This window comes from Diprion similis, chromosome 12, assembly GCF_021155765.1.
Source record: "Diprion similis isolate iyDipSimi1 chromosome 12, iyDipSimi1.1, whole genome shotgun sequence".
Taxonomy (NCBI): Eukaryota; Metazoa; Arthropoda; class Insecta; order Hymenoptera; family Diprionidae; genus Diprion; species Diprion similis.
In genome coordinates, this window is record NC_060116.1 from 4,032,246 (window position 1) to 4,051,947 (window position 19,702).

General features: G+C 34.5%; 3 protein-coding genes and 1 long non-coding RNA gene across 5 annotated transcripts in view; 1 reads left to right on the top strand and 3 right to left on the bottom strand.

Annotated features, from left to right (window-relative positions):
- LOC124413345 overlaps positions 1–8,881 on the bottom strand; it is a 55,008-nt gene extending 46,127 nt beyond the window's left edge. The window contains exon 1 of the mRNA XM_046893873.1: positions 8,495–8,881. Within this exon, the coding sequence (XP_046749829.1) occupies positions 8,495–8,511 (17 nt within the window). The 5' untranslated portion in view covers positions 8,512–8,881. The remainder of the gene's footprint in view (positions 1–8,494) is intronic.
- Positions 148–14,885, top strand: LOC124413349. Its single transcript, XR_006929860.1, has 3 exons — positions 148–158; positions 9,849–9,854; positions 14,672–14,885. It is a non-coding gene; the product is annotated as an uncharacterized LOC124413349 (long non-coding RNA).
- Positions 9,984–12,866, bottom strand: LOC124413347. The gene is made up of 5 exons (XM_046893876.1): positions 12,644–12,866; positions 12,309–12,472; positions 12,059–12,200; positions 11,655–11,776; positions 9,984–11,521 (listed from the first exon to the last, which is right to left on the bottom strand). The coding sequence occupies exons 1-5, from the start codon at positions 12,798–12,800 to the stop codon at positions 11,078–11,080; spliced, it is 1,029 nt and encodes a 342-aa protein (XP_046749832.1). The 5' UTR covers positions 12,801–12,866; the 3' UTR covers positions 9,984–11,077.
- Positions 14,886–16,086: 1,201 nt separating the features above from the next.
- Positions 16,087–19,702, bottom strand: part of LOC124413344 (protein PALS1) — a 64,472-nt gene continuing 60,856 nt past the window's right edge. For both annotated transcript variants that reach the window (XM_046893872.1, XM_046893871.1), the window contains 5 exons: positions 18,593–18,810; positions 18,323–18,525; positions 18,054–18,226; positions 17,492–17,656; positions 16,087–17,249 (listed from right to left, as the gene is read on the bottom strand). In XM_046893872.1, the coding sequence (XP_046749828.1) occupies positions 16,759–17,249; positions 17,492–17,656; positions 18,054–18,226; positions 18,323–18,525; positions 18,593–18,810 (1,250 nt within the window). In that variant the 3' untranslated portion in view covers positions 16,087–16,758. The remainder of the gene's footprint in view (positions 17,250–17,491; positions 17,657–18,053; positions 18,227–18,322; positions 18,526–18,592; positions 18,811–19,702) is intronic.

Below are 19,702 nucleotides of genomic sequence, written 5' to 3' on the forward strand. Positions count from 1 at the left end.
TAGGCGTTTCAAAACTCCCGCTTTCAATTTACTGACTAATGCACTAATATGCATACGCACGTGGTACACATGGCCACAGTGATTTTGAAGGCTGATACGCCTATTTTTTGGATCAGTCGGATACGTTGGCAACAAGGATGAAAAGTGTTCCCTACATGGTAGAAGTATACATAGTGTACCTAGGAGTGCAGCTTCTTTGTCCAAAAAAGTTTCTCTCTCGCGCTGGACTGGACCTAAGTAAAACGTGTACCAACGGCGCCAAAATACCCTAGATCGGTGGTGATTAATTGACGTTGAATCTGCGTGGGGAAAAAATGAGCGGGATTTTAAATAACTCATACCACAACTATACGTGATGGCATTATCGAGCAGGGTAGCGTTAGCCAGAAAAATAATTCCCTAAGAATATAGGGATTTCTTTAGACAGTTGGTACATATCTCACTTAAAGGCTTTAACTTCGAAGAAACGGTTGTGTTGTGAGAGTCCTAGCTACACCATGTATACTCACACCATAGTTGCCTGGGTGGCAACGTAGAATCAGCCCAGAGCGCCACCACTAGCCAACTGTAAAACAGGCTCAATCTTCATTTTACATACATTATATTGCATGTATAGTGTTGAGTTATATTATGTTCACGAAAATTGAGCCAGTTTCGTAGCCGGCCGGCGGTGACACTGCGAACTGAATCTTCTCCATTGCCAACATAACCGACTCATCCAAAATTATAGCTGGCCAGAATCACTGTGACCATGTGTACATATGTAGCGATTCTGAGGTCGCATAGTCCCTAGTAGCCTTGTTCAAATTAATTAAGCTAACATTTTTTTCAATCAAAACAAGAAATAAACGTTAATTTTTGCGACACAAAAAATTCACCGAAGTAAGTATAGGATTTTTAGCTCGATCCCAAGCGGTGCATCACAATATGTGACTTTTTTCCATTCGAATAACATAACCAATCATACTTATTTCAGTTTATCCAGGGAATTTTTTAAAATCATCACGGATACGTTCTTACATGAATGTAATAGTACAATCAAATTTTTTTGAAAAATGATAGAAGCCTTTTCTCACGTTAGAGCAATCAGAAACTAGATGAAGCAGAATCAAGACTTTTTGTAGCTTTTGCTCAAAATAGATGAACGCAGCCGACTTTTCAAGGGTGCTTTCCGAAATTAGTTAGCATTGCTACCAACAAACGTGGGAGGAAACTGAAAGGATCTATACTGACCTTTGGCTACTTTATCAGAAAAGCTCGATTCAGGTGCCCCGTGGTCTGTTCACCGAGCTGAAGCCGCAATAAGAGAGAGAGAGAGAGCACCAGTTGGAGCCGGCTCTCTCACTCTAATCGGTGACTTGGCGGGGGAAACACATAGGCTTGCACAAGAATAAGTCACGCTTGTCTTATTGCTTCAGACTACGTTATTATATTTATATTGAAATAAAGCCAGTTCAAATGTCCAATCGTATTACACGGTTATTTTAGATAATTCCGCAAAGAATCTGTACTGAATATACCTTTTCACGCATTATTCAAATTGGATTCGAAAAATTCGACGGGAAAGAGAATCACAATATGCTTTCAAGCACCCTCTTAGACTTACACAAAAAAAAACCATAACTTCGGGAGGCGTTTTGGTTCGGCGAAAACTGATATCTTAGATTAGATTAAATTAGATCTTGTTCCAGCAACAACAAAAAAAATATCTCCCTACTATAAAATGTTTTAGAGGCCCTGTATCTGATCTTACTAATATTTTTAAAACAAAAAAAAATCAAATAACACTCATTAATTTAGTGCTAACTACATAAAAACTTGCATCAGAGATCCGCTGAACATTTCTGCTTGTATATGCAGATATTATATTACTATCTATCTGAATTCTTCGTTTGCAAATTGAATATCTTCTACGATGTATCAACTATCTAATGCGTGTTCTTGCATTCAATGTACATTCTTTGTGTAAAAAGTATGTACATTGTACATACATATTTACGTGTCCAAATTATTAATTCGAAACGCTATGGAGAGACAATTTAACTTTGTAGTGTTAAAAATTCGAATGCCAGTTAGTTTATTCGTCCATTTTCTCGGTATAGCCAATTCTAAATTTTCATAAATGGTATACAGTTATGTAATGCATAATGTGTAGGTGCTTCAACTGTAAGGTATTAATTTTTTGAAACTCCATTTCCTCAGATATGAAATACCTACTAAATTAAAAAAAAAAATCAAATAAAACCGAGGGGGGAGAACTATCCGCTACGAGTATGCACGTGAGCATGACAACTACGTCGGCACGAACTACACAGATAGGTGAACTTTTTTACTGGTAAAGAGGGTACCGACACGTCGAGCGCGGAATTCAAAATAAAATGAAAAATAAATAAATTTGTATACGTATATACTTAGATTAGGTATGTAATATGCCACGTTGAAACATGTCCGAGTATAACTGAAGATTACATAGAGCGATTAAATCCATCAATAAACTTGAAAAATAAAGAAATGACCAAATAATCATGTTTCGTTTGGAAGCTGTCACAAATCGAATGGGCAATAAATTCTGAATGATATCACATGTGAGTACGTACTATAGATTTATCGTTCAATAAACGTGTTGTGCCGTCGATTGACGTCACACGTGCGTCAGAGTGCCGAAAGAAGCAGAAATGCTTCGATTGAATGATCGCGGTGCCCTTTTCTCATGCATGAAACAGAACTATATGTCTGATTAACCTGAATGCGCACGAACATTTCCAGCTATCATAATTTAAAATGAGTGTAATGGATTATGTGGAGAAATACGTAAAATTAATGGCATTTATTCGAAATTTATACTTATTCGCACACGTATTTATGTTATGCGCAAAAATACGGATTTGAGAAATAATTCATACCTCAGTTACATAAACTGTTACGGATAAGTTTGTAAATTCACTATACATTTTTTCGACAAAACTATTAATTCAACTCATAATTGGCAAATTAAATTACAGCTATGAATTTTTTTGAATTTCAAAATCTATTTTGTACTTAGCGAAAATTTTTGAAAAATCGAGGAGATACGACTTAAATTTATCGAACTTAATCTCAAAATCAATCAAACTTAAATACTAGCTTAGCAAATATTCAGCTTGAATTTCGTTACTATTGGTACTATTTCACCAATTAGCTTCCACCTCATACTATTCAGTTGTTATACATATATGAGGGATTCTTATGTAGTCAGCTAGTTTTTTTTCGATCCGCATTTTCGTTCGGATCAATAACTGTGACTTTTTGGATATTTCTTATTCGGCAATTTCGGAGCTGTACTTTCTTTCATATCTGTAGTTCTATGCCTGGGTAAGTATCCAAACAAAAAAATTGATCCCCGAAAATGTTTACTTTCTTTGTCAACATTTAGTTAGAACTTATCTTTTTTTCGATTCCAAAATATCGATTTCCGTGCAAGAAAATGAAATTTACTGTTCCAGTTTCATAAAGCACTTTTCATTTTACTGTGCATATCGTACATAATATTCATGGGCGGTACAAGAGTAAAAAAGAACAGCTTGCGGGAGAACTCGCATTTAATTAATAGTATATTTCGTCACAAGGAGCCAAACTCAGTCTTTTAGAGCCGAGCGCAAGTTTGCAATATGCACGATTCTTCATACAACAAGAATACTTATGTTACGCGTTTTTTCACGAAGCGCTAAATTGAGGTTAGGGTCGCATAATGTCAGATTGATTCGCGAACGCGCATGCGCACAGTACAGAAAAGCCTACTTTAATCTCCTAAGACTTAAAAATGGTATTTTCAGTACTCCGCGCATGTGCATTCATAGTCTGACTCTACCGTCATAAAAACGGATTCTTTGTGAACGGAAATCATGCATGAAAAAACCCGTAAAACATGCTTACGTTATATAAAATATATTTGAACAAACGTAAGTAATATTTTTACTTTTCGTCACCTATGGTGATACAAGAAAAGTATTGGTTTCGGTTCAAAATGACTTACTAATTTTAATGAATCTATACGTTTTCGGACCTTAGGTGATGAAAACTAAAAATTACCTATAAAGTAAATATATTTTATACCATATTACCAGGTTGATAATAAATGTTATGTTTCTAGCGGTATCGGTGATAGAAACCTTTTCTCTCGTTTCTCTGTATTTGTTCTCTCATTTTTCTCTCTTGAAAACTTTTATCAATTTTCTTTCTTATCCCACTAACTCGATACGGATTTTTGACGAATTTTTTTACCCCTAAGAAAAAGATACTTTCACAGCTAACTGTAGTTTAACGCTATTGATGAATACGGCATAATGAGAATCCTGAACTCTTATCTCACATCAGAGCAATGGTTTCCACGGAACTCATTTTACTGCTTCTCAAAATGATAGTAAAAATCTTTATTTCTTTCTTTCATGGCTATAAATAGAGCTTTTCTCACATCCGACACAAAAATCAAACACCGCTTTATACATATAGAAATCAACGTACGTACATTGCAACAAGATTTGTATGTAGAGCGTATGATCTGCGAAACCCGATGAGTTAATAACAAATAGATTAATTTTTACAATGCAATTGGCTGTGAAGACGATCTTCTATGCGACCAGCAATGATCAAAAAGTTGAATGTACCCCCATAGAATTTTGTTGCACCGATTTAAAAAAAAATTCTTAACCTGAAAAAAATTACAGCTTTCTACATCGATTCCGAGGGATCTCTATTCTGGCAGTTTTTAAATATCAAAACACGACCGAAAAATCTGAAACAGTTTTGAAAAATCAAAAATATCTCAACATCCATGGGAAAATTTTCTTCAAACTTTTCAAGCTCAACTCTATTTTTAACCATCGAATATTGCTTGAAAAAAAATATTGTATTGTAAAAAAATTTGTAGTTACATCACATTAAAAAAAGAATTAAGTTTGTACGGAACCCTCAGGGCGAGAGTTTTATTCGCACGTTTCCGATTTTTTTTTGATCATGCAGTACCTTCAAAATAGCGATTTTCACAAAATAAAGGCACAATGGAGTTGCGGCAAAGCAAGTCTTTTTGTTACGAGTAAGAAGCCTCATCTTAGCACAATTTTGAATTTTATTTGGGCCAATTTATACATTTTGTTAGCAGTTAAAAAGATTATTAGCGATACCTAGAGAGATTACTCATTGATTGTTCCTGCCACGTTATGATTGATAATTTTTTTCCTCGTATGCTTTATTATACCGAAAAACGTTTATAAACCTGAACAACGCTTCTGTTTGACGTGGGTACAGCCGATCGCATCAGATAAAATACCTATTTACGTGAAATTCTCGTTCCGATTAGGTAATTGCACTGACAACAGTTCGAGGTGTAATTAGTGTGATATTACAATTATGATATGCTGAAAGTGAACTTACTGACGTGAGCCACTGCAGCTGAGAAACACAAAAACAAAATGATGAAAAAGAAACAATCTTGATTCACAGAGAAATAAAAAATATTGCCAATAATCGTGTAAAAAGCGTATGAATTAAAATTTGATTCACGTCATTCCAATAAATTTTCCTTTGTTATTTTTATTCAGGAATGCTTATATATATATATATATATATAAGCATATATGTATATATATATATATACATACAATAAGCAGCATCCTCATTGAAAAAGTTCCGCTCGTTTATACCCGTGAAAACATAGTGTATGGGAAATTCCACTTATTATCAGAAGTTATTGGCTTGGAACGAGAGATTGGCTCGGGAAGTTTTACTCATGCTGGCTTGGACTGACCTGCCCACTTGGATATTTGGCATGCACAACGACTGAAATATTATATACGATAAATACATTTTTCTAGTTTTTCATCCTAAAAAGAATCCCGAATTTTTCCCAATAAATAAGAACGACGTTTGAACTTGATATATTTGTCCATACTTTATTTCCCATTGTTTGATATTTCCAGAGTAGTATACTACATCAGTGGCTTGAAGAGATTTCTAGTTGTGATTAATGTACAGTTTTCAACTATTTTCATTATTTACTACAACCGAAAAATGTAGTTCGGGGTACAAAATGCAGGTGAGTTTCGTAGCTGTGATTAAAAAATCTAGAATATTACTACTCTTTTTTATTACGGTTAATCGTACTGTACTTTGTATATTTTACAGCGTATATTTTTCCCCGAATTGTTGCAAAAATACTAAGCAATTACATCCCCTTTAAGAAGTTACGTCGGTGAAACTGTATAATTTTTTAATTAGCCTGAAATTCAAACTCATAATAAATCTTGATAAGACAAATGGTTTTCACTTGGTTTTAATAATGTCTGAATATTATTTCTAATAATGACAATAAATGTAGTTTTTCGAAAAGCTCCTTGACGTAACATTTTTATGGTAAAAAAAATTTCAAAATAAAAATCATACGTATCAGATGATCGTAGGGAAAAAAAGTTACTGTGAAAATTGCGATAAGACAAGTGACGTAATTATGCTAATAATTTGCAATTGACAATTCTCACATGAATTTTGCGAATTAAAATTAATGGCCGATCGCAAGTGCATGATTTGCATAATTATGTGGTGACTTGCCGGATCGCAATTTTCATAGCTACTTCTGTTTGGATGTTGTATGTATTTTTCAAAAACTTTTTTATAAATATTGCATTTTCAAGTTATTTTAAATAATCTCTGGACACATGTGGAACTTATTAATTAAAGCGGGGTGAGAACCACCTATCTTATGAAGCTTTACTATGAGTTTCAATTTCAACCAAATAGAAAATCGATGTCTCAAAAATCTCTCTTCCGTGGAAAAATTTTATTTTTCGCGATTATATATAAATAAAACAATCGGTTTAGCCAAATCGCTTTGGTTTATTACGCGAGGCCTGACCCGCGCTGTTAGTTTATGTTCTTGAAAATTTGAGTGAAGCTTATTAGAACATCGACTCGATAAGAACACCATAGTATGCAAATTTCAATCATATCGGTCAGCGATTCACCTGCAATCCCACCCACAAAATCTCGTGCACTGACAACCCATATGTGACGGAAAATTATGGAAACGGTCCGAAAACAAATTACAGTAGTAAGAAGTTGTAATTCAAAGTCCATAGCATTCTCTTAAAAAATTTCGGACGATTTAGGATCCACCATTTTGAAACTAGAAATGGATATTGGTTTAAAAAAGTTTGTTTTAGTCAAATTGGTAAAGTAGTTTGTCTGAAATTGCGCTTAAAAAAAATATAAAATAATCGTAAAATCCCCTAGAAAGAATTATTGAGAACTATAAAAGTTCGATATGCCAAACATTGAAAAAATTAATGTTCTTGAAAAAATGTCAAAAAATTTTCAGCACCTTGGCGTACTCACAACAAACGACAAAATTTCCATCAAGAAAAACAATAATTTCGTGTGGAAAAGTACCTTATTTTGTTCTACCTGCATTGATTACCCTAAGTGTCGAAATTATAAAAAAAAAAAAAAAATCAAATTACTAGTCGTGTACGAAGATCTAAATTTTATTTTAATATGCATCACTTTTGCCAAATATACACGAAGACTTTGCTCTGGAAAAAAAAAAGAAAGTTTACTGAACTGGAATCAGTATTCAGGAGTTTCATCGCGACTAAACGTGCAAATCCAACATCGCCTTTGTAATATGAGTGAATGCACGTTGCATACTTATGTAATTGGATGAGATACAAACGGTAAACTAATTTCATAACTGATTGTGAATTGTTGAATATGTATATGTATATATATAACATAATGTAATGGGCGCAGACCTCGCAAGTACGTACGATTATTACATGCATGCATGAACACAATCGGTAAAATCAAAACAAATTAAAACTAACGATTCATCGAACGAGAATGGTGGAGGTTGCGTTTAAATGTAATCAGGTCAGTGTCACTCCAAGGCGAGTGAGAGCCGCTAATGTCCCAGATTTATAATATACCAGCATTTTTACCACAGCTCGTTTACTAGTTCAACAACTTGAGGTTTTTAAATAATCCAATGCCACATATTCTCGCGAACCAGCAAGGTAGACGTATATTGCAATAGTATATTAAATAAACTGAGCCATCCGAGTTACATTTGTCAAAAATCTTCGCACGAATAAAACTTGTTTACATTAAGTAAACGAGTAAAATAATACACCGGAAAATATAAAACAGAAACTAAACTGTAGATAAGTGAACAATCATTTCAGATTGTCTTTGTAAGAAATGGTTTATTTCACACAATGATAAGTTCAAATTTAATTGCTCATTTTGCATAAAAGAATTACAAATGAACTTCTTCTTGTCAACTTCGCCGCTGTGTGTATACGGCGATAGATATTTCTCGATAGTACGCGATTATTTTTACGTTATACTATAATCAAGTCTCTATTATACGCAATTCAATCGATATCTGAGAGATAAGCGCTCAACGAAATAACAACAAAGATCTGTTGTAATGTACCGATAACACGTGTAAACGTATGATTCTCACCTATCCATGTTTGCCATGAATCCAGCAGCATGTTATCGAGGGGTAAGAAATAACAAAAAATTTTCACAACACTTAGAATTATCTCAGTGGGTTTAAAGTCACATTTTTTGCACTATTATTGAACAAAGTTGCGACAAATGATTAGGAATTAATAGCGTAGCTACATGTGCTTTGGTTATGAAAACTGAACACTCAGATTGATCACATTATTTCAAATTTCACATTCATTTGTGCATCGTTATAGTTATAACGTATAACCATGAGGGATATTCAACGAGCTCCAGTTATGAACTGTAAAACCAACTAGCACTTCGCCATTTCACAGTGAATCACACATTCACAAAAAGGACATGGAGAAGGGGATCGTGCATACACACATGTAAATTTAACTATGCAGTACACTTACGCGTGATGAAGAGAGTAATGGAAAAGACGCAATGATTTAAATCATGCGAGCACGCATGGAGGACTGTAAGACTGTTACAATGAATAGAGAGTTTATTTCGATTGAACAGAATTGATAGAACGTGTGTTGAGAATCGTCAACGGAATTTTCCTGTGCCACTCGTATGGAATTTGAATATGTAGAATTCCTTTGCAATTTTTCTCTCTCACAGCGTTTTTCCGTATAATGCTGTAAAGTATCAACAAATGTGAATTTCACTTTGTAACATGGCTTATAATCGCGTTTTTTACGTTGTGTTTTGATTAGATGAGAAAAAGAAAAGCTTTAAGAATACATGCATGCGAAAATTTTTTGCGAAATACGTTAAAACGCCAAAAAATCTTGATCTTCTAATTGTAACACCTAGAAATCCGTTTTATCAGATTGGGATGATTAGGTTTTTGCGGAACAACTCCGTACGCTAATCTCAAGTATAAAACGTCGGTCCGGGTGGTTCCAAAAGATATCAAATAATACCGTGAAATTGTGCTTTCTCTTCGGTAAAAAAGGAAAATTCATTACCAGAAAGACTTCGTAATACACGTAGTACGTAAATCAAAAATTATATCCATAACATACGGTTTCCAATATTCTTTGGCGTTCTTACTAAAGAAATTACTTCTTTTGCCGACATGATGTGCTTCAGTCTATTGGTAGACTATAAAATAATTCTTGACTCAAATCAAGAATGAAGGAGCTGAAGAGCGTTGCGTGAAAAAATAATTGCGTCATTGTCGAGGGTTAAAGGAATCCATCACACATTTTTCCAACTTCTTCCGTCTTGGACTTCAGCCTTCCTCTAAAGACATTTTTCCCCCACGACATTGATATGTGTGGTAACATTGTTCTTTCTTGAACTACTCATCGCGTGTTGATGGTATTTGAACGCAGAATTATTAAAAATGGTAGAGGCTCGTGATTTGATCTTCGAGGATTATAAGATACCTCGTGTGTTAAATCGTAACTTGGAAATAACTTCCAAGACGCTATGATGGGATATTTGGGTTGGTCCTCTTTGCGATGAAACATTGTACGTACACATCGGCTGAAAGCTTCGTATTTTATTGAAAATAAAGATTCATCAAAGTTTGAGTGTGCATATGAATTACTTTCACAGCTCGTAATATTGATAATTAATCGCCCTATTTACGACTAATTTTATTATTATTCCTAACGCAATTCACAAATCGCAATGTAAAATCCTTTTTCTACCGATTTTAATCAAAGTCCGCAGGTGTGTCTGTTTTTATTACTAACAACTGCGGTACATCGGTAGTCTTTCTGCAAATGCAGTCAATTATGGGTAATTATAGGTAGATAATTAAAGTGCATAGATAACTTAGGCATGCCTTACAAGATATACAACAGACGTTTCATACAGCATTATTAACAACTATCATCAAAAATAACTCAGAGATTTATTTTAAGTTTTCCAGCCAGTTTGACGTAATAAACTGATAACCCACTCAACCGAGGTTCATTGGAATGTTTTGTTTTTTCTCTTTCTTCCTTACTTCAGTTGTTATTAGAACATCTTATCGCCAGACTTTACGCCCAATTGATTTTATGAATGCATACATATTAAATCGGAAATTAAACTGGTACAAATGCGGTTATTATTGAATAATTCAATAAAGGAAATCGGGATAAGCGTAAGTGACTAATGCTGTAAAGAAGATACACGAACGAGACTCCGGGTTTTTTTTTTTTTTTTAGTAGTCATCGGGTTTGGAACCGCTAACAGCTTTTCAAATAAATTAACGTACATACACGGTACATGCAGTGCAAAGACGTATATGTATAAAACACGTAATACGCAATCCTCTTTGGGTTTGCACATTAAATCTTTCAAGAAGTAATGCGCGTGCGTGATATTTGCGACACGTAAACATATGCACAGGAAAAAATTTTATATTTTGAAACACGACTCATACGTCAAAGCTATAGCGAATTGTCCGCATCCGATTACCGAGAAATTGTTTTGGACGAGGACACCCGAGTCGTTTAAAAGTTAAGCAAGCTTTTTCCTTGATCTAGCAGACGTTTTTGGGCTCGTTAAAATTCAAAGCGTGTTACATACTACAAACATAAAATATCAATTTTGTCAGGAACGTTGCTCCCAACCTGATAAAAAAATTTTACAAAACTTCGTAGCACGCAATGTCGGTAAATGTACTGTTAACGTCATTTTTATCACTTGCAAAGAACTGAAAATCTTCTGACGTGCTTGCGTTTGATTGAATAGGCCTAACCCACGAGTCAACTTGAATACCAGTGTCCAGTTGGGAGAATGTAGTTTCGATACGTGGTTGAGTTACTATCAACGAGCCTTTTTTTATGTTACTTCTAAGGAAGTTCCAGATTTTTATTTGTGCTGCTTCTGATAGATAAAACTCAAATACGTTATTTAGGATGACCACGTCACTGGTCCTCACCACATCCTCGGCATCCTCAATTCTACTATGCATTATTTCTACCCGTTTGTCCATTTCATACTTACGAATAATGTCTGACTGTAGTTTGCAAAATTCCTCGTTCATTTCAACACCAATTATTTTTCGTGCGTCTGTGTACACGTACGCCTTAAAACAGAAAAGATCAGCATAATTTAGATTCGGCATCGTTCCTTTCTGCAACCTGACGCTACATATATTTTAATCTGCCGTCTCTACTATTTTTAAACAAAGCAACGCAGGATACGTTTCCAATACTCACTCCATACAAAACAGCACCCAGTCTAGATCCCACGTCTAATACGGTTTTACCTTCAAGCGTAGGTAGCATGTTGTTAAATATGTGATAGAGACCATCCTTGGACATCGAATGTGATATATAGACTGTGAAAAAATTATGTAGACTTTATTGGTATGTATGAAATACTAATTATGACATGATTGTTCATAATCTTATGTATTTATGCTTTAGAGTGCTCTTATTAAAGTAATTAGTTGCACTAGTCGTGAACATAAAGATCAAAGTTGGAGAAAATATTCGAGATGATGTCCAGTTTTTAACTGCATTTACGATTAACAAGGATTTTTCTTTCAGTTATGTCCATTTAATATAGCATAATTTAACCAGTTTATTAGGAAATAAATAAGAAATAATCTCATTCTTACTGAACGGTTTCACGTTTTTGGAACCACAGCTTTGGCAAAAGTATCTATTTAGTTTTCCAGCTTCAACCAATTCATCCACATCGTCATCCGTGTAGAGAAATTCATCGACGTGCAATGTTACCTTTGGATCGCAGTCAGAATTCTGTCAAGTTAATCACGAGATAGTTAATATTTAAGTATTATTCAATAATGCAGGACTGAGATCCAACTTATGCATATCAGTTTCAGTCTACTTCAGCATAATGCGAACCTCTCCAGACTTTGGGGATATTATACTCTCTGAAGGAAGCGTGGCGTCAAATGGTATTCTCTCTTTGATATCTTGGGCAATGCTATTCAATATAGCGACAGGATCATCCAATATATATTCTTTTGAATCAAAATCCTCCGTACTTAATTTGAACTTCTCTAATCCTGTGGAAAAAATTTGATTGCAAGAATCCAATGAGGAAATAAAGTTTCATCATATTTCTAACACAAGTCTTACATGAAAAATCATTATCAACTTGTAATTGTAACAAGTAAATGAAGTTCCACAAATAAATAGAAGTAAGCGAATAACGAATACGTGAAATGAAAGCTAACCTATCGTATTGAAACCTCTGGCTAAATCCGGTAGGATCCAATGTTTCTTGATGAATGTTAAAAAGGAATTATACTCTGCGGGATCGAGTTTTGCCATCAGACAAGAAAATTGAGTCTCCGCTTGTTCGAGCGTAAGGTGAAGTTTGAAGTTGGACATTTTGAAGATATCTTCAATTGTTACAGGCACCCGCACATGCTCCTCTAAGGTTATGATCTAACCCAACTGAAGGCGGATTGGCGAATAGGGCTCCGGCCAGCATTGCCATACTGAAATTCTTCGCCGTCCTAGATGGAGCCACAAAACGTACTAGAATCGAAAATTCCGTACGAGCAATTTAATTACGATTACGTAAATACAATTTAACTATCGACCATATTGATATAGCATCCTTTGTCTTCTCTAAAACATAAATCAATTAAATACATGATACAAAGGTACGATCGCAATAATGCTCAACGCATGGCAATTGTTTTACATATAAGTAAAACAGTCGAATTTTCGAATGTGATAAATGGTACTCGATGTTTTCTTAAATACTTTCTCTTATTCTGTGAGAGTATGTACATTTACACGGCGGCCGTTATTCCGGCTATATTATGGCCGACGTAGTAATATCGGATTTAAAAATGCGTGTAAATCTGGTATATCCGATCTTAGGCGCCATTTACACGCATTTTTAAATCCGATATTACTACGTCGGCAATCGTAAAACACAGCGATATAAAGAATGGACACCGCGGTACAAACGAAATAGAGCATTGTTAATGTCAATCGCTGTTTCTTTCTAAGACCGCTATTATCTGAATATCCCATCCTAATGTAACATCCGATCCACGGTTTAAGAATAATAAAGACACGGACAGATACGAATCGAATCTGTAAAGATCTATCCGGAAATCTTGTCTGTATCCTATGCGAACGTGTTAGATTTTGTCGGACATTTTTTTGTAGGGAGTAGGTGAAAAAGACCAACGGATTCGGATTTTTTACCCTCGAAAATATTTTGTAACATATTAATACTGCCCCGACCTCTCAGTGACTACGTAATTGGAGTATTGGCTATAAACTATGTCTATTATTATTGTGAACAATGAATTTCACACAAAACATTCTTTCATTACTTCAATTGCATGATATTATTGCACTAATATTACATATTGATATTGCATGATAAACAGTATTTCAATTGAAATTATCGATAAAGCAAATCATCCTCTAAGTCTGGTCTACCCCGCACGTGCGCCAATTTTAAATGTTATTGTACAGTAAACGGTTACAACTCAAAAATAAAATAAAGAAAACCGGATGTTCGATGACGTAGGTGAAATACTGAAAATGTACCCCTTTAAACATACCTGTTTATGCCAAGTAAATTACCTTCATTAAGGATTTCCCGCCAGGATATGCTTAGACTTTCCGACGGTGGGCTTCCGCCCTACATGGTTGGTTGTCTTAAATTTAGCAGTCTTCAGTCAACGTTTGGTAATCTATAAGTACGTTTACATGGAGCTGTTATTCTGGTTTTACTATGGCTAACGTTTAGTATTACCAAGTATTACCGGATTTAAAACTGCGTGTAAATGGCGCATTACACCGAATATCACTATTATAAATTTTAAATCCGGTACTACGTCGGCCATATTTAAAACCAGAATATCAGCGCAGTGTAAACGTATTCAATACTAATCATGCGTTGCGGACAAATTCCGTTATCCATTTAGAAAAAAAAAAGAAGAACGTTCTGTAATATGTCTGACCCTTATTCCTGACCGGTCAAATTTTTGATTCTTCACTCGATTGAGAAAAATTATAAAGCCAGATTTTGACTTTTGAAATGTTATAATAACCTTTATTCAACAGAACATGTAACAGAATCACTCGTGACGTCGCATGGATGATGAGCGTGATAACTCTTCATGGCGATTTTTTTCCGTTATCCGTTTCCTTTATATATAATATACTTTAAAATGTTACAATTTATACAAGATTCTTTGCAACTTAATGCACTGTACTTGAAGTAGATTTAGTTACGATCAGTAATTATGAAAATTAAGTTTCAAAAAATGCTCGTCAATATTCTCCATCGATACAGAGCTTGTGTAGTAGCTGCCATTGGGCAAATTTGGTTTTTCCAATGATTGAATGAAATATCATATTTCTAGCGCGGTCCGTAAATCTAAACATATATGTTTATGTATGTAAATCCTTAAACCTACTCTTGAATTATGATATTTCAATTGGAAGACTCATTGGAATTATTATATTTTATGTTAATATAATTTAAAGTAATATATTAATAATATATAGTTAACGATCGGAAGAGTTTCTTTTTAGAATGTTCGCACGCATCTCGAATGCTTGAATTCATTTTATACTTATCAACATTATTGCTAATTATATTATTTATTTTCTTATTTATATCTTTACGCTGGAACGCTTATACGTTTATTTTACATTTGAAACCAATATCAATATACACACTTTAATAGTATTGATAATAATCCAACCAGTAATTACGAAGTTTCTGTCAGGAATCAAGATGTCACTCTATCTGTTTCACAATAACAAAAGTATTGAAATAACAAAACGCAAATTGTATAAAATATACAACAATGAAGAATAATCATTGAATTATCAGCGCTTTATCACATCTTGCAATAGAGTCAACAAGACCACATCATTGTGCCTTGGTGTGGGTTCATTGTTATATTCTTTGATCTCTTAGTGAACAAAATTGTCTCTTGACTCCTGATAAAATCTTAGTAATTTTGTAATACAACCCTGCCAATGAAGAAGATCTTGATTTTCAATACCTAGCATTTATAAACAAGTCTGTCATGAAATAACGCATCAAATTTCAAGTTGCTTGTGAGATTGATAATGAAGAAAAGCACATCACGAATGATAGTAAAGTGATTTAATTTGTATGACAAAATCATTTTAATGCCTTAACTGTTGAAAAAGAATGAGATGATGTGGAACTGTACAGGAAAGATAATGTTGATCGACAGGGTTGCATGCGATAGTATATCTTCTCTATACAATTGTCAATTGCACAAATATTTACATAATTATAAGTAACGACGAATCCTACTGTGCCTTTGAGCGCATATTCTTTAAAACGCCGTGAATTATCCAATTCAATTTGGCACATTTGTGTTTCCGACTGGCTTCACCGTATATTCAACCATTGGCACAATTTTGAAACTTGACACAAGCGTGGAATTTTTTATCCATCATCTATGTCTATTACGTAACAAGTCTACATGTTTTTGAATAAACTCTCTATACAGATACAAGACAGTCTAATAAACGATGAAATATCAATAACTGTTTCGTTTTTATTTGTTTCGCATCATTTTTTATTTTGTTGTGAATTTTTTTTTTTTTTTTGTTTCAATTTACTAGGTGTGATAGATTTATGTAGTTGTGATATTTTTTATCTCGAGATTCTAGACTTTTTTCCTACATGCAGCTTCTGATCAGAATATTATCATTTACAATTTGTGCAATGCTTTGCCTATTTCAATAAAGTTTTTGGCTTCGAATAATCCACCAAAATTATTTCTCCTACCAATTGCCACTTTATTGCTCCACAAGTCAGTGCACTCACATTTCACCATTCATCATCAAATTTGAGAGCATTTCAACTTACTCAAAATTGCATAATGGCGTATCTGGTTTTACTTTGGCAAAGGTGTTGTATTTTACTTGTGTTGCTTATTACATCCAGTATTATGGTGTGCAGTCTTGAATTGAACAAAACTTCAGATACTTGAGATAATTGTGTACATTCCATCAAGAGATTAGAAAATCTTTGCCTGTATCAAAATTGAAGATTATGAAAAATTCTGTTTAAAAAATATCTCATAAATGAGTCTACTTATAAAAATAGTGAAAAATATGCAAGCCATTGACCACATTGACCCTGTTCCAACCAAACTGAGATAAATCTGACTTCAAAATTTGATAAGGAATTAAGACGTTAATACTGTCCAATTCTCGGAATGGATCCTTTTTTCGTTTGAGGAAATATTCGTTTCAGAAGCTACTGGCTATCGTGTGTACCACAAATCATTCGTTCATTTTTTTGTTTTTCATCTATACCTTGTTCTTATTGAAGCCAAGATGCGGGAACCCACTGTGGTTCTCTTTCCAAAGAATTGATTTCAGTAAGCAACTGATTATACGCCCGGTCAGTATCATTATTAATAATAATCATGTCAAACAAATGGCCATACTTGTCTTCCATGTCTCTAGCCTTTTCAATTATGTCTTTTAATTCATCTTCCTTGAAGTTTTCATTATTCTTGATCCTTTTCTGCCTCAATTTCTCAAGGCTCGGTGGCGCAACAAAAACTACATATGGCTTCAGATCTGAGCTGCGTAGAATTTTTAAACTCTGCGGATGCAGATTAAGTACACAAATTTTACCAGAGTTCACAACAGAGCGTATAGCCTCCACCGAAGTTCCATAATAAGCTTTTTCGTATTCCCCGTGCTCCACAAACTTCCTGCACAGTATATCTGACTCAAATTGTGATCTTGATATGAAATGATAATCCTGCCCATCTACTTCGGAGTCTTTCCTCGGCCGACTTGTATCTGTAGACAAGTTAAAATACAGTTTAACATCTTACAAAGTTTTCTTTTAACACACATACTGAAATCGAATCAAAAGGTTTAGGTATAACATTGTCAAGGAAAGATTACTGATTTTAATCATTTGTTTCTGAACCTGTGTCCTTTATTTGATAATTGTTTACTGTGCATTAGGTCAATGGTAGAACTTTAAATATGTTTTACATTATTTTCTCAGAATGTTAATCATCTTTACAAAAACTCACGTGGGATTGCTGCAGCAAAGCGCTCGCTATCTTGCATTAATCGTTGTCGAAGTTCGTGTCTTCCAATGTTAGGCGGACCGATCAATACTATTGGCCTTTTATGGTTCGCTCGGGGATAGTAAAGGGCTACTTCTTCGTACGTAAGTACTTCCTCGCTGTCATAATCTAAAAATATGATTTACACTTATAATAAACCTTGAATTCCCTGGTAGTCTCTAAAGTGTAAGTTGATTGATTACAAGATTTTATCCACTTTATGTTTCCATATCTTCGATTTATCAAACTGGATTCAATAACGCTTAGCACGTTCTTTTACTATGAATCCCTCTTGAAATGAGACCGTTCGTATCGCGCAGTTATCCTCTGTGCCAATACATACACAAATTTGATCTGAGTTGAGAGGAGTACAAAAATGTTCTCAGGTAAAAGTTGTGCATGTGTTGATGCAGACGGCGATCGCATGCCTTGGGAAGGCTCGTTTCAAAAGGGATTCACGGTAGATTGAAATACGAAATACATTCATGTTGGTATCAACGTTTTGGTTTAATCAAAATTAACCAACCGTCGATAGCTGTGGTAGCATAGAGAGGGTACCCGTCGTCATTGAAATTTGAGCCAGACTTGCTTCTCTTTTTCTTTTTTGGATTCTTCCTTGCACAGAGTAACGTACTAGATTTTTTCGAACCACGTCCGGTTGATTTTTCACCAGCTATCGTTTGTTTCATAGATTCACGCCTGTCAAGCAGAAAGAAACGGCAATAACATTTTCAACTCTTCAAACCAGCTATTATATGCAACAAAAACTGAATCACACTTGGCTATCATACTTACTGGTGTTGGAAACTCTTGCTAGGAACAAGACCGGCCAACGTCTGATCTTCTTCGCCTTCGCGGTAAGCTTGCCACCAGCTTGGATCTTCTTGAGAAATTACATGCAGTACATCTCCTTTTTGAAAGCTTACGCCGAGTTCTCGACAAGGAATGTAAGGGTCTTCTTCCGGATCATAATCAAAGTGTGCTCGCACATGTTGTATCTGTAATATTAACAAAATTGCATTTAGTTACCTTTCTTTACTAGCATTTAATTCGTGAAATACATACCAGGGTCGTGTCCTCGCGGATGTTCGTGTTGCCGTTATTCCTGTGGTCTACTGGCGCTGGTAGAACAAGGAACGTCAAGCTACCCTGCATTCCGGCAAGAATATCGCAGACTTCATTCACACTCTTGCCTCGCATTTCGACTCCATTAACTTCTAATACTTCGTCACCCTCGTGCAACAAGCCTGATTTGTCCGCTGCTCCTCCACGTACAACTCGACCTATTAGGGAACATGTTGCTTTAAGATAGGCTACTGAAAATAATGACGAAGACAATCGTAAGGATTTTCAGTGTAAATGGCTAAACTCTAAGATGGAATTTACAAACATTCCCTTATTCTTGATTTGATTTTCGCATGGAAGGCCACATATAATTGCCAATATTTTCACACTTTCATTCTTTGCTATTACTTGATAAAATTTTAGACCAATTTTGACAAAGAATATTAGGGATGCAATCTTTCAAAATCACGAGCTCATCTTATTTCCTTATCTTTCAAATTCATCTTCGATGTCCTTTTTAAATTGAATTATTATTTTGTTACCAACAATATATACCATCTAGCCCGTATCCTCTCTCAATAGTAGTATACAAGTGACGGGCATCACGGCACAAACACCTCCCTGCTAACTAAAAATCTTGATGTGTCAAATCATATGTTTTGAAAGAATTCAGTGTATAATTTATTACATGATTTATTACGTAAATTCGATAAAATATATAAGAAATTACATAATAATTTACAACAGCACGAATTATCAGATATACTAGATCGAAAATCCTATAATGAACTGTATATTGAAGTATATAAATTTTAATCTAATATATCCGATGACTCGTGCTTTCGTAAATTATTATGTGATTTCTTATATATTTTATCGAATTTAAATAGTAAATCATGTAATAAATTGCACACTTTGCACATTATGTTTGCAATTGCACATTACGTAAATTCGATAAAATATATAAGAAATTACATAATAATTTACAACAGCACGAATTATCAGATATACTAGATCGAAAATCCTATAATGAACTGTATATTGAAGTATATAAATTTTAATCTAATATATCCGATGACTCGTGCTTTCGTAAATTATTATGTGATTTCT

Coding starts and splice junctions, on each gene's coding strand:
- LOC124413347 (XM_046893876.1), bottom strand. CDS start 12,800: ATGTCCAACTTCAAACTTCACCTTACGCTCGAACAAGCGGAGACTCAA. Junction 12,201..12,308: donor TATCCCCAAAGTCTGGAGAG/GTTCGCATTATG, acceptor TTAACTTGACAG/AATTCTGACTGCGATCCAAA. Junction 11,522..11,654: donor TGGGTGCTGTTTTGTATGGA/GTGAGTATTGGA, acceptor TTCTGTTTTAAG/GCGTACGTGTACACAGACGC.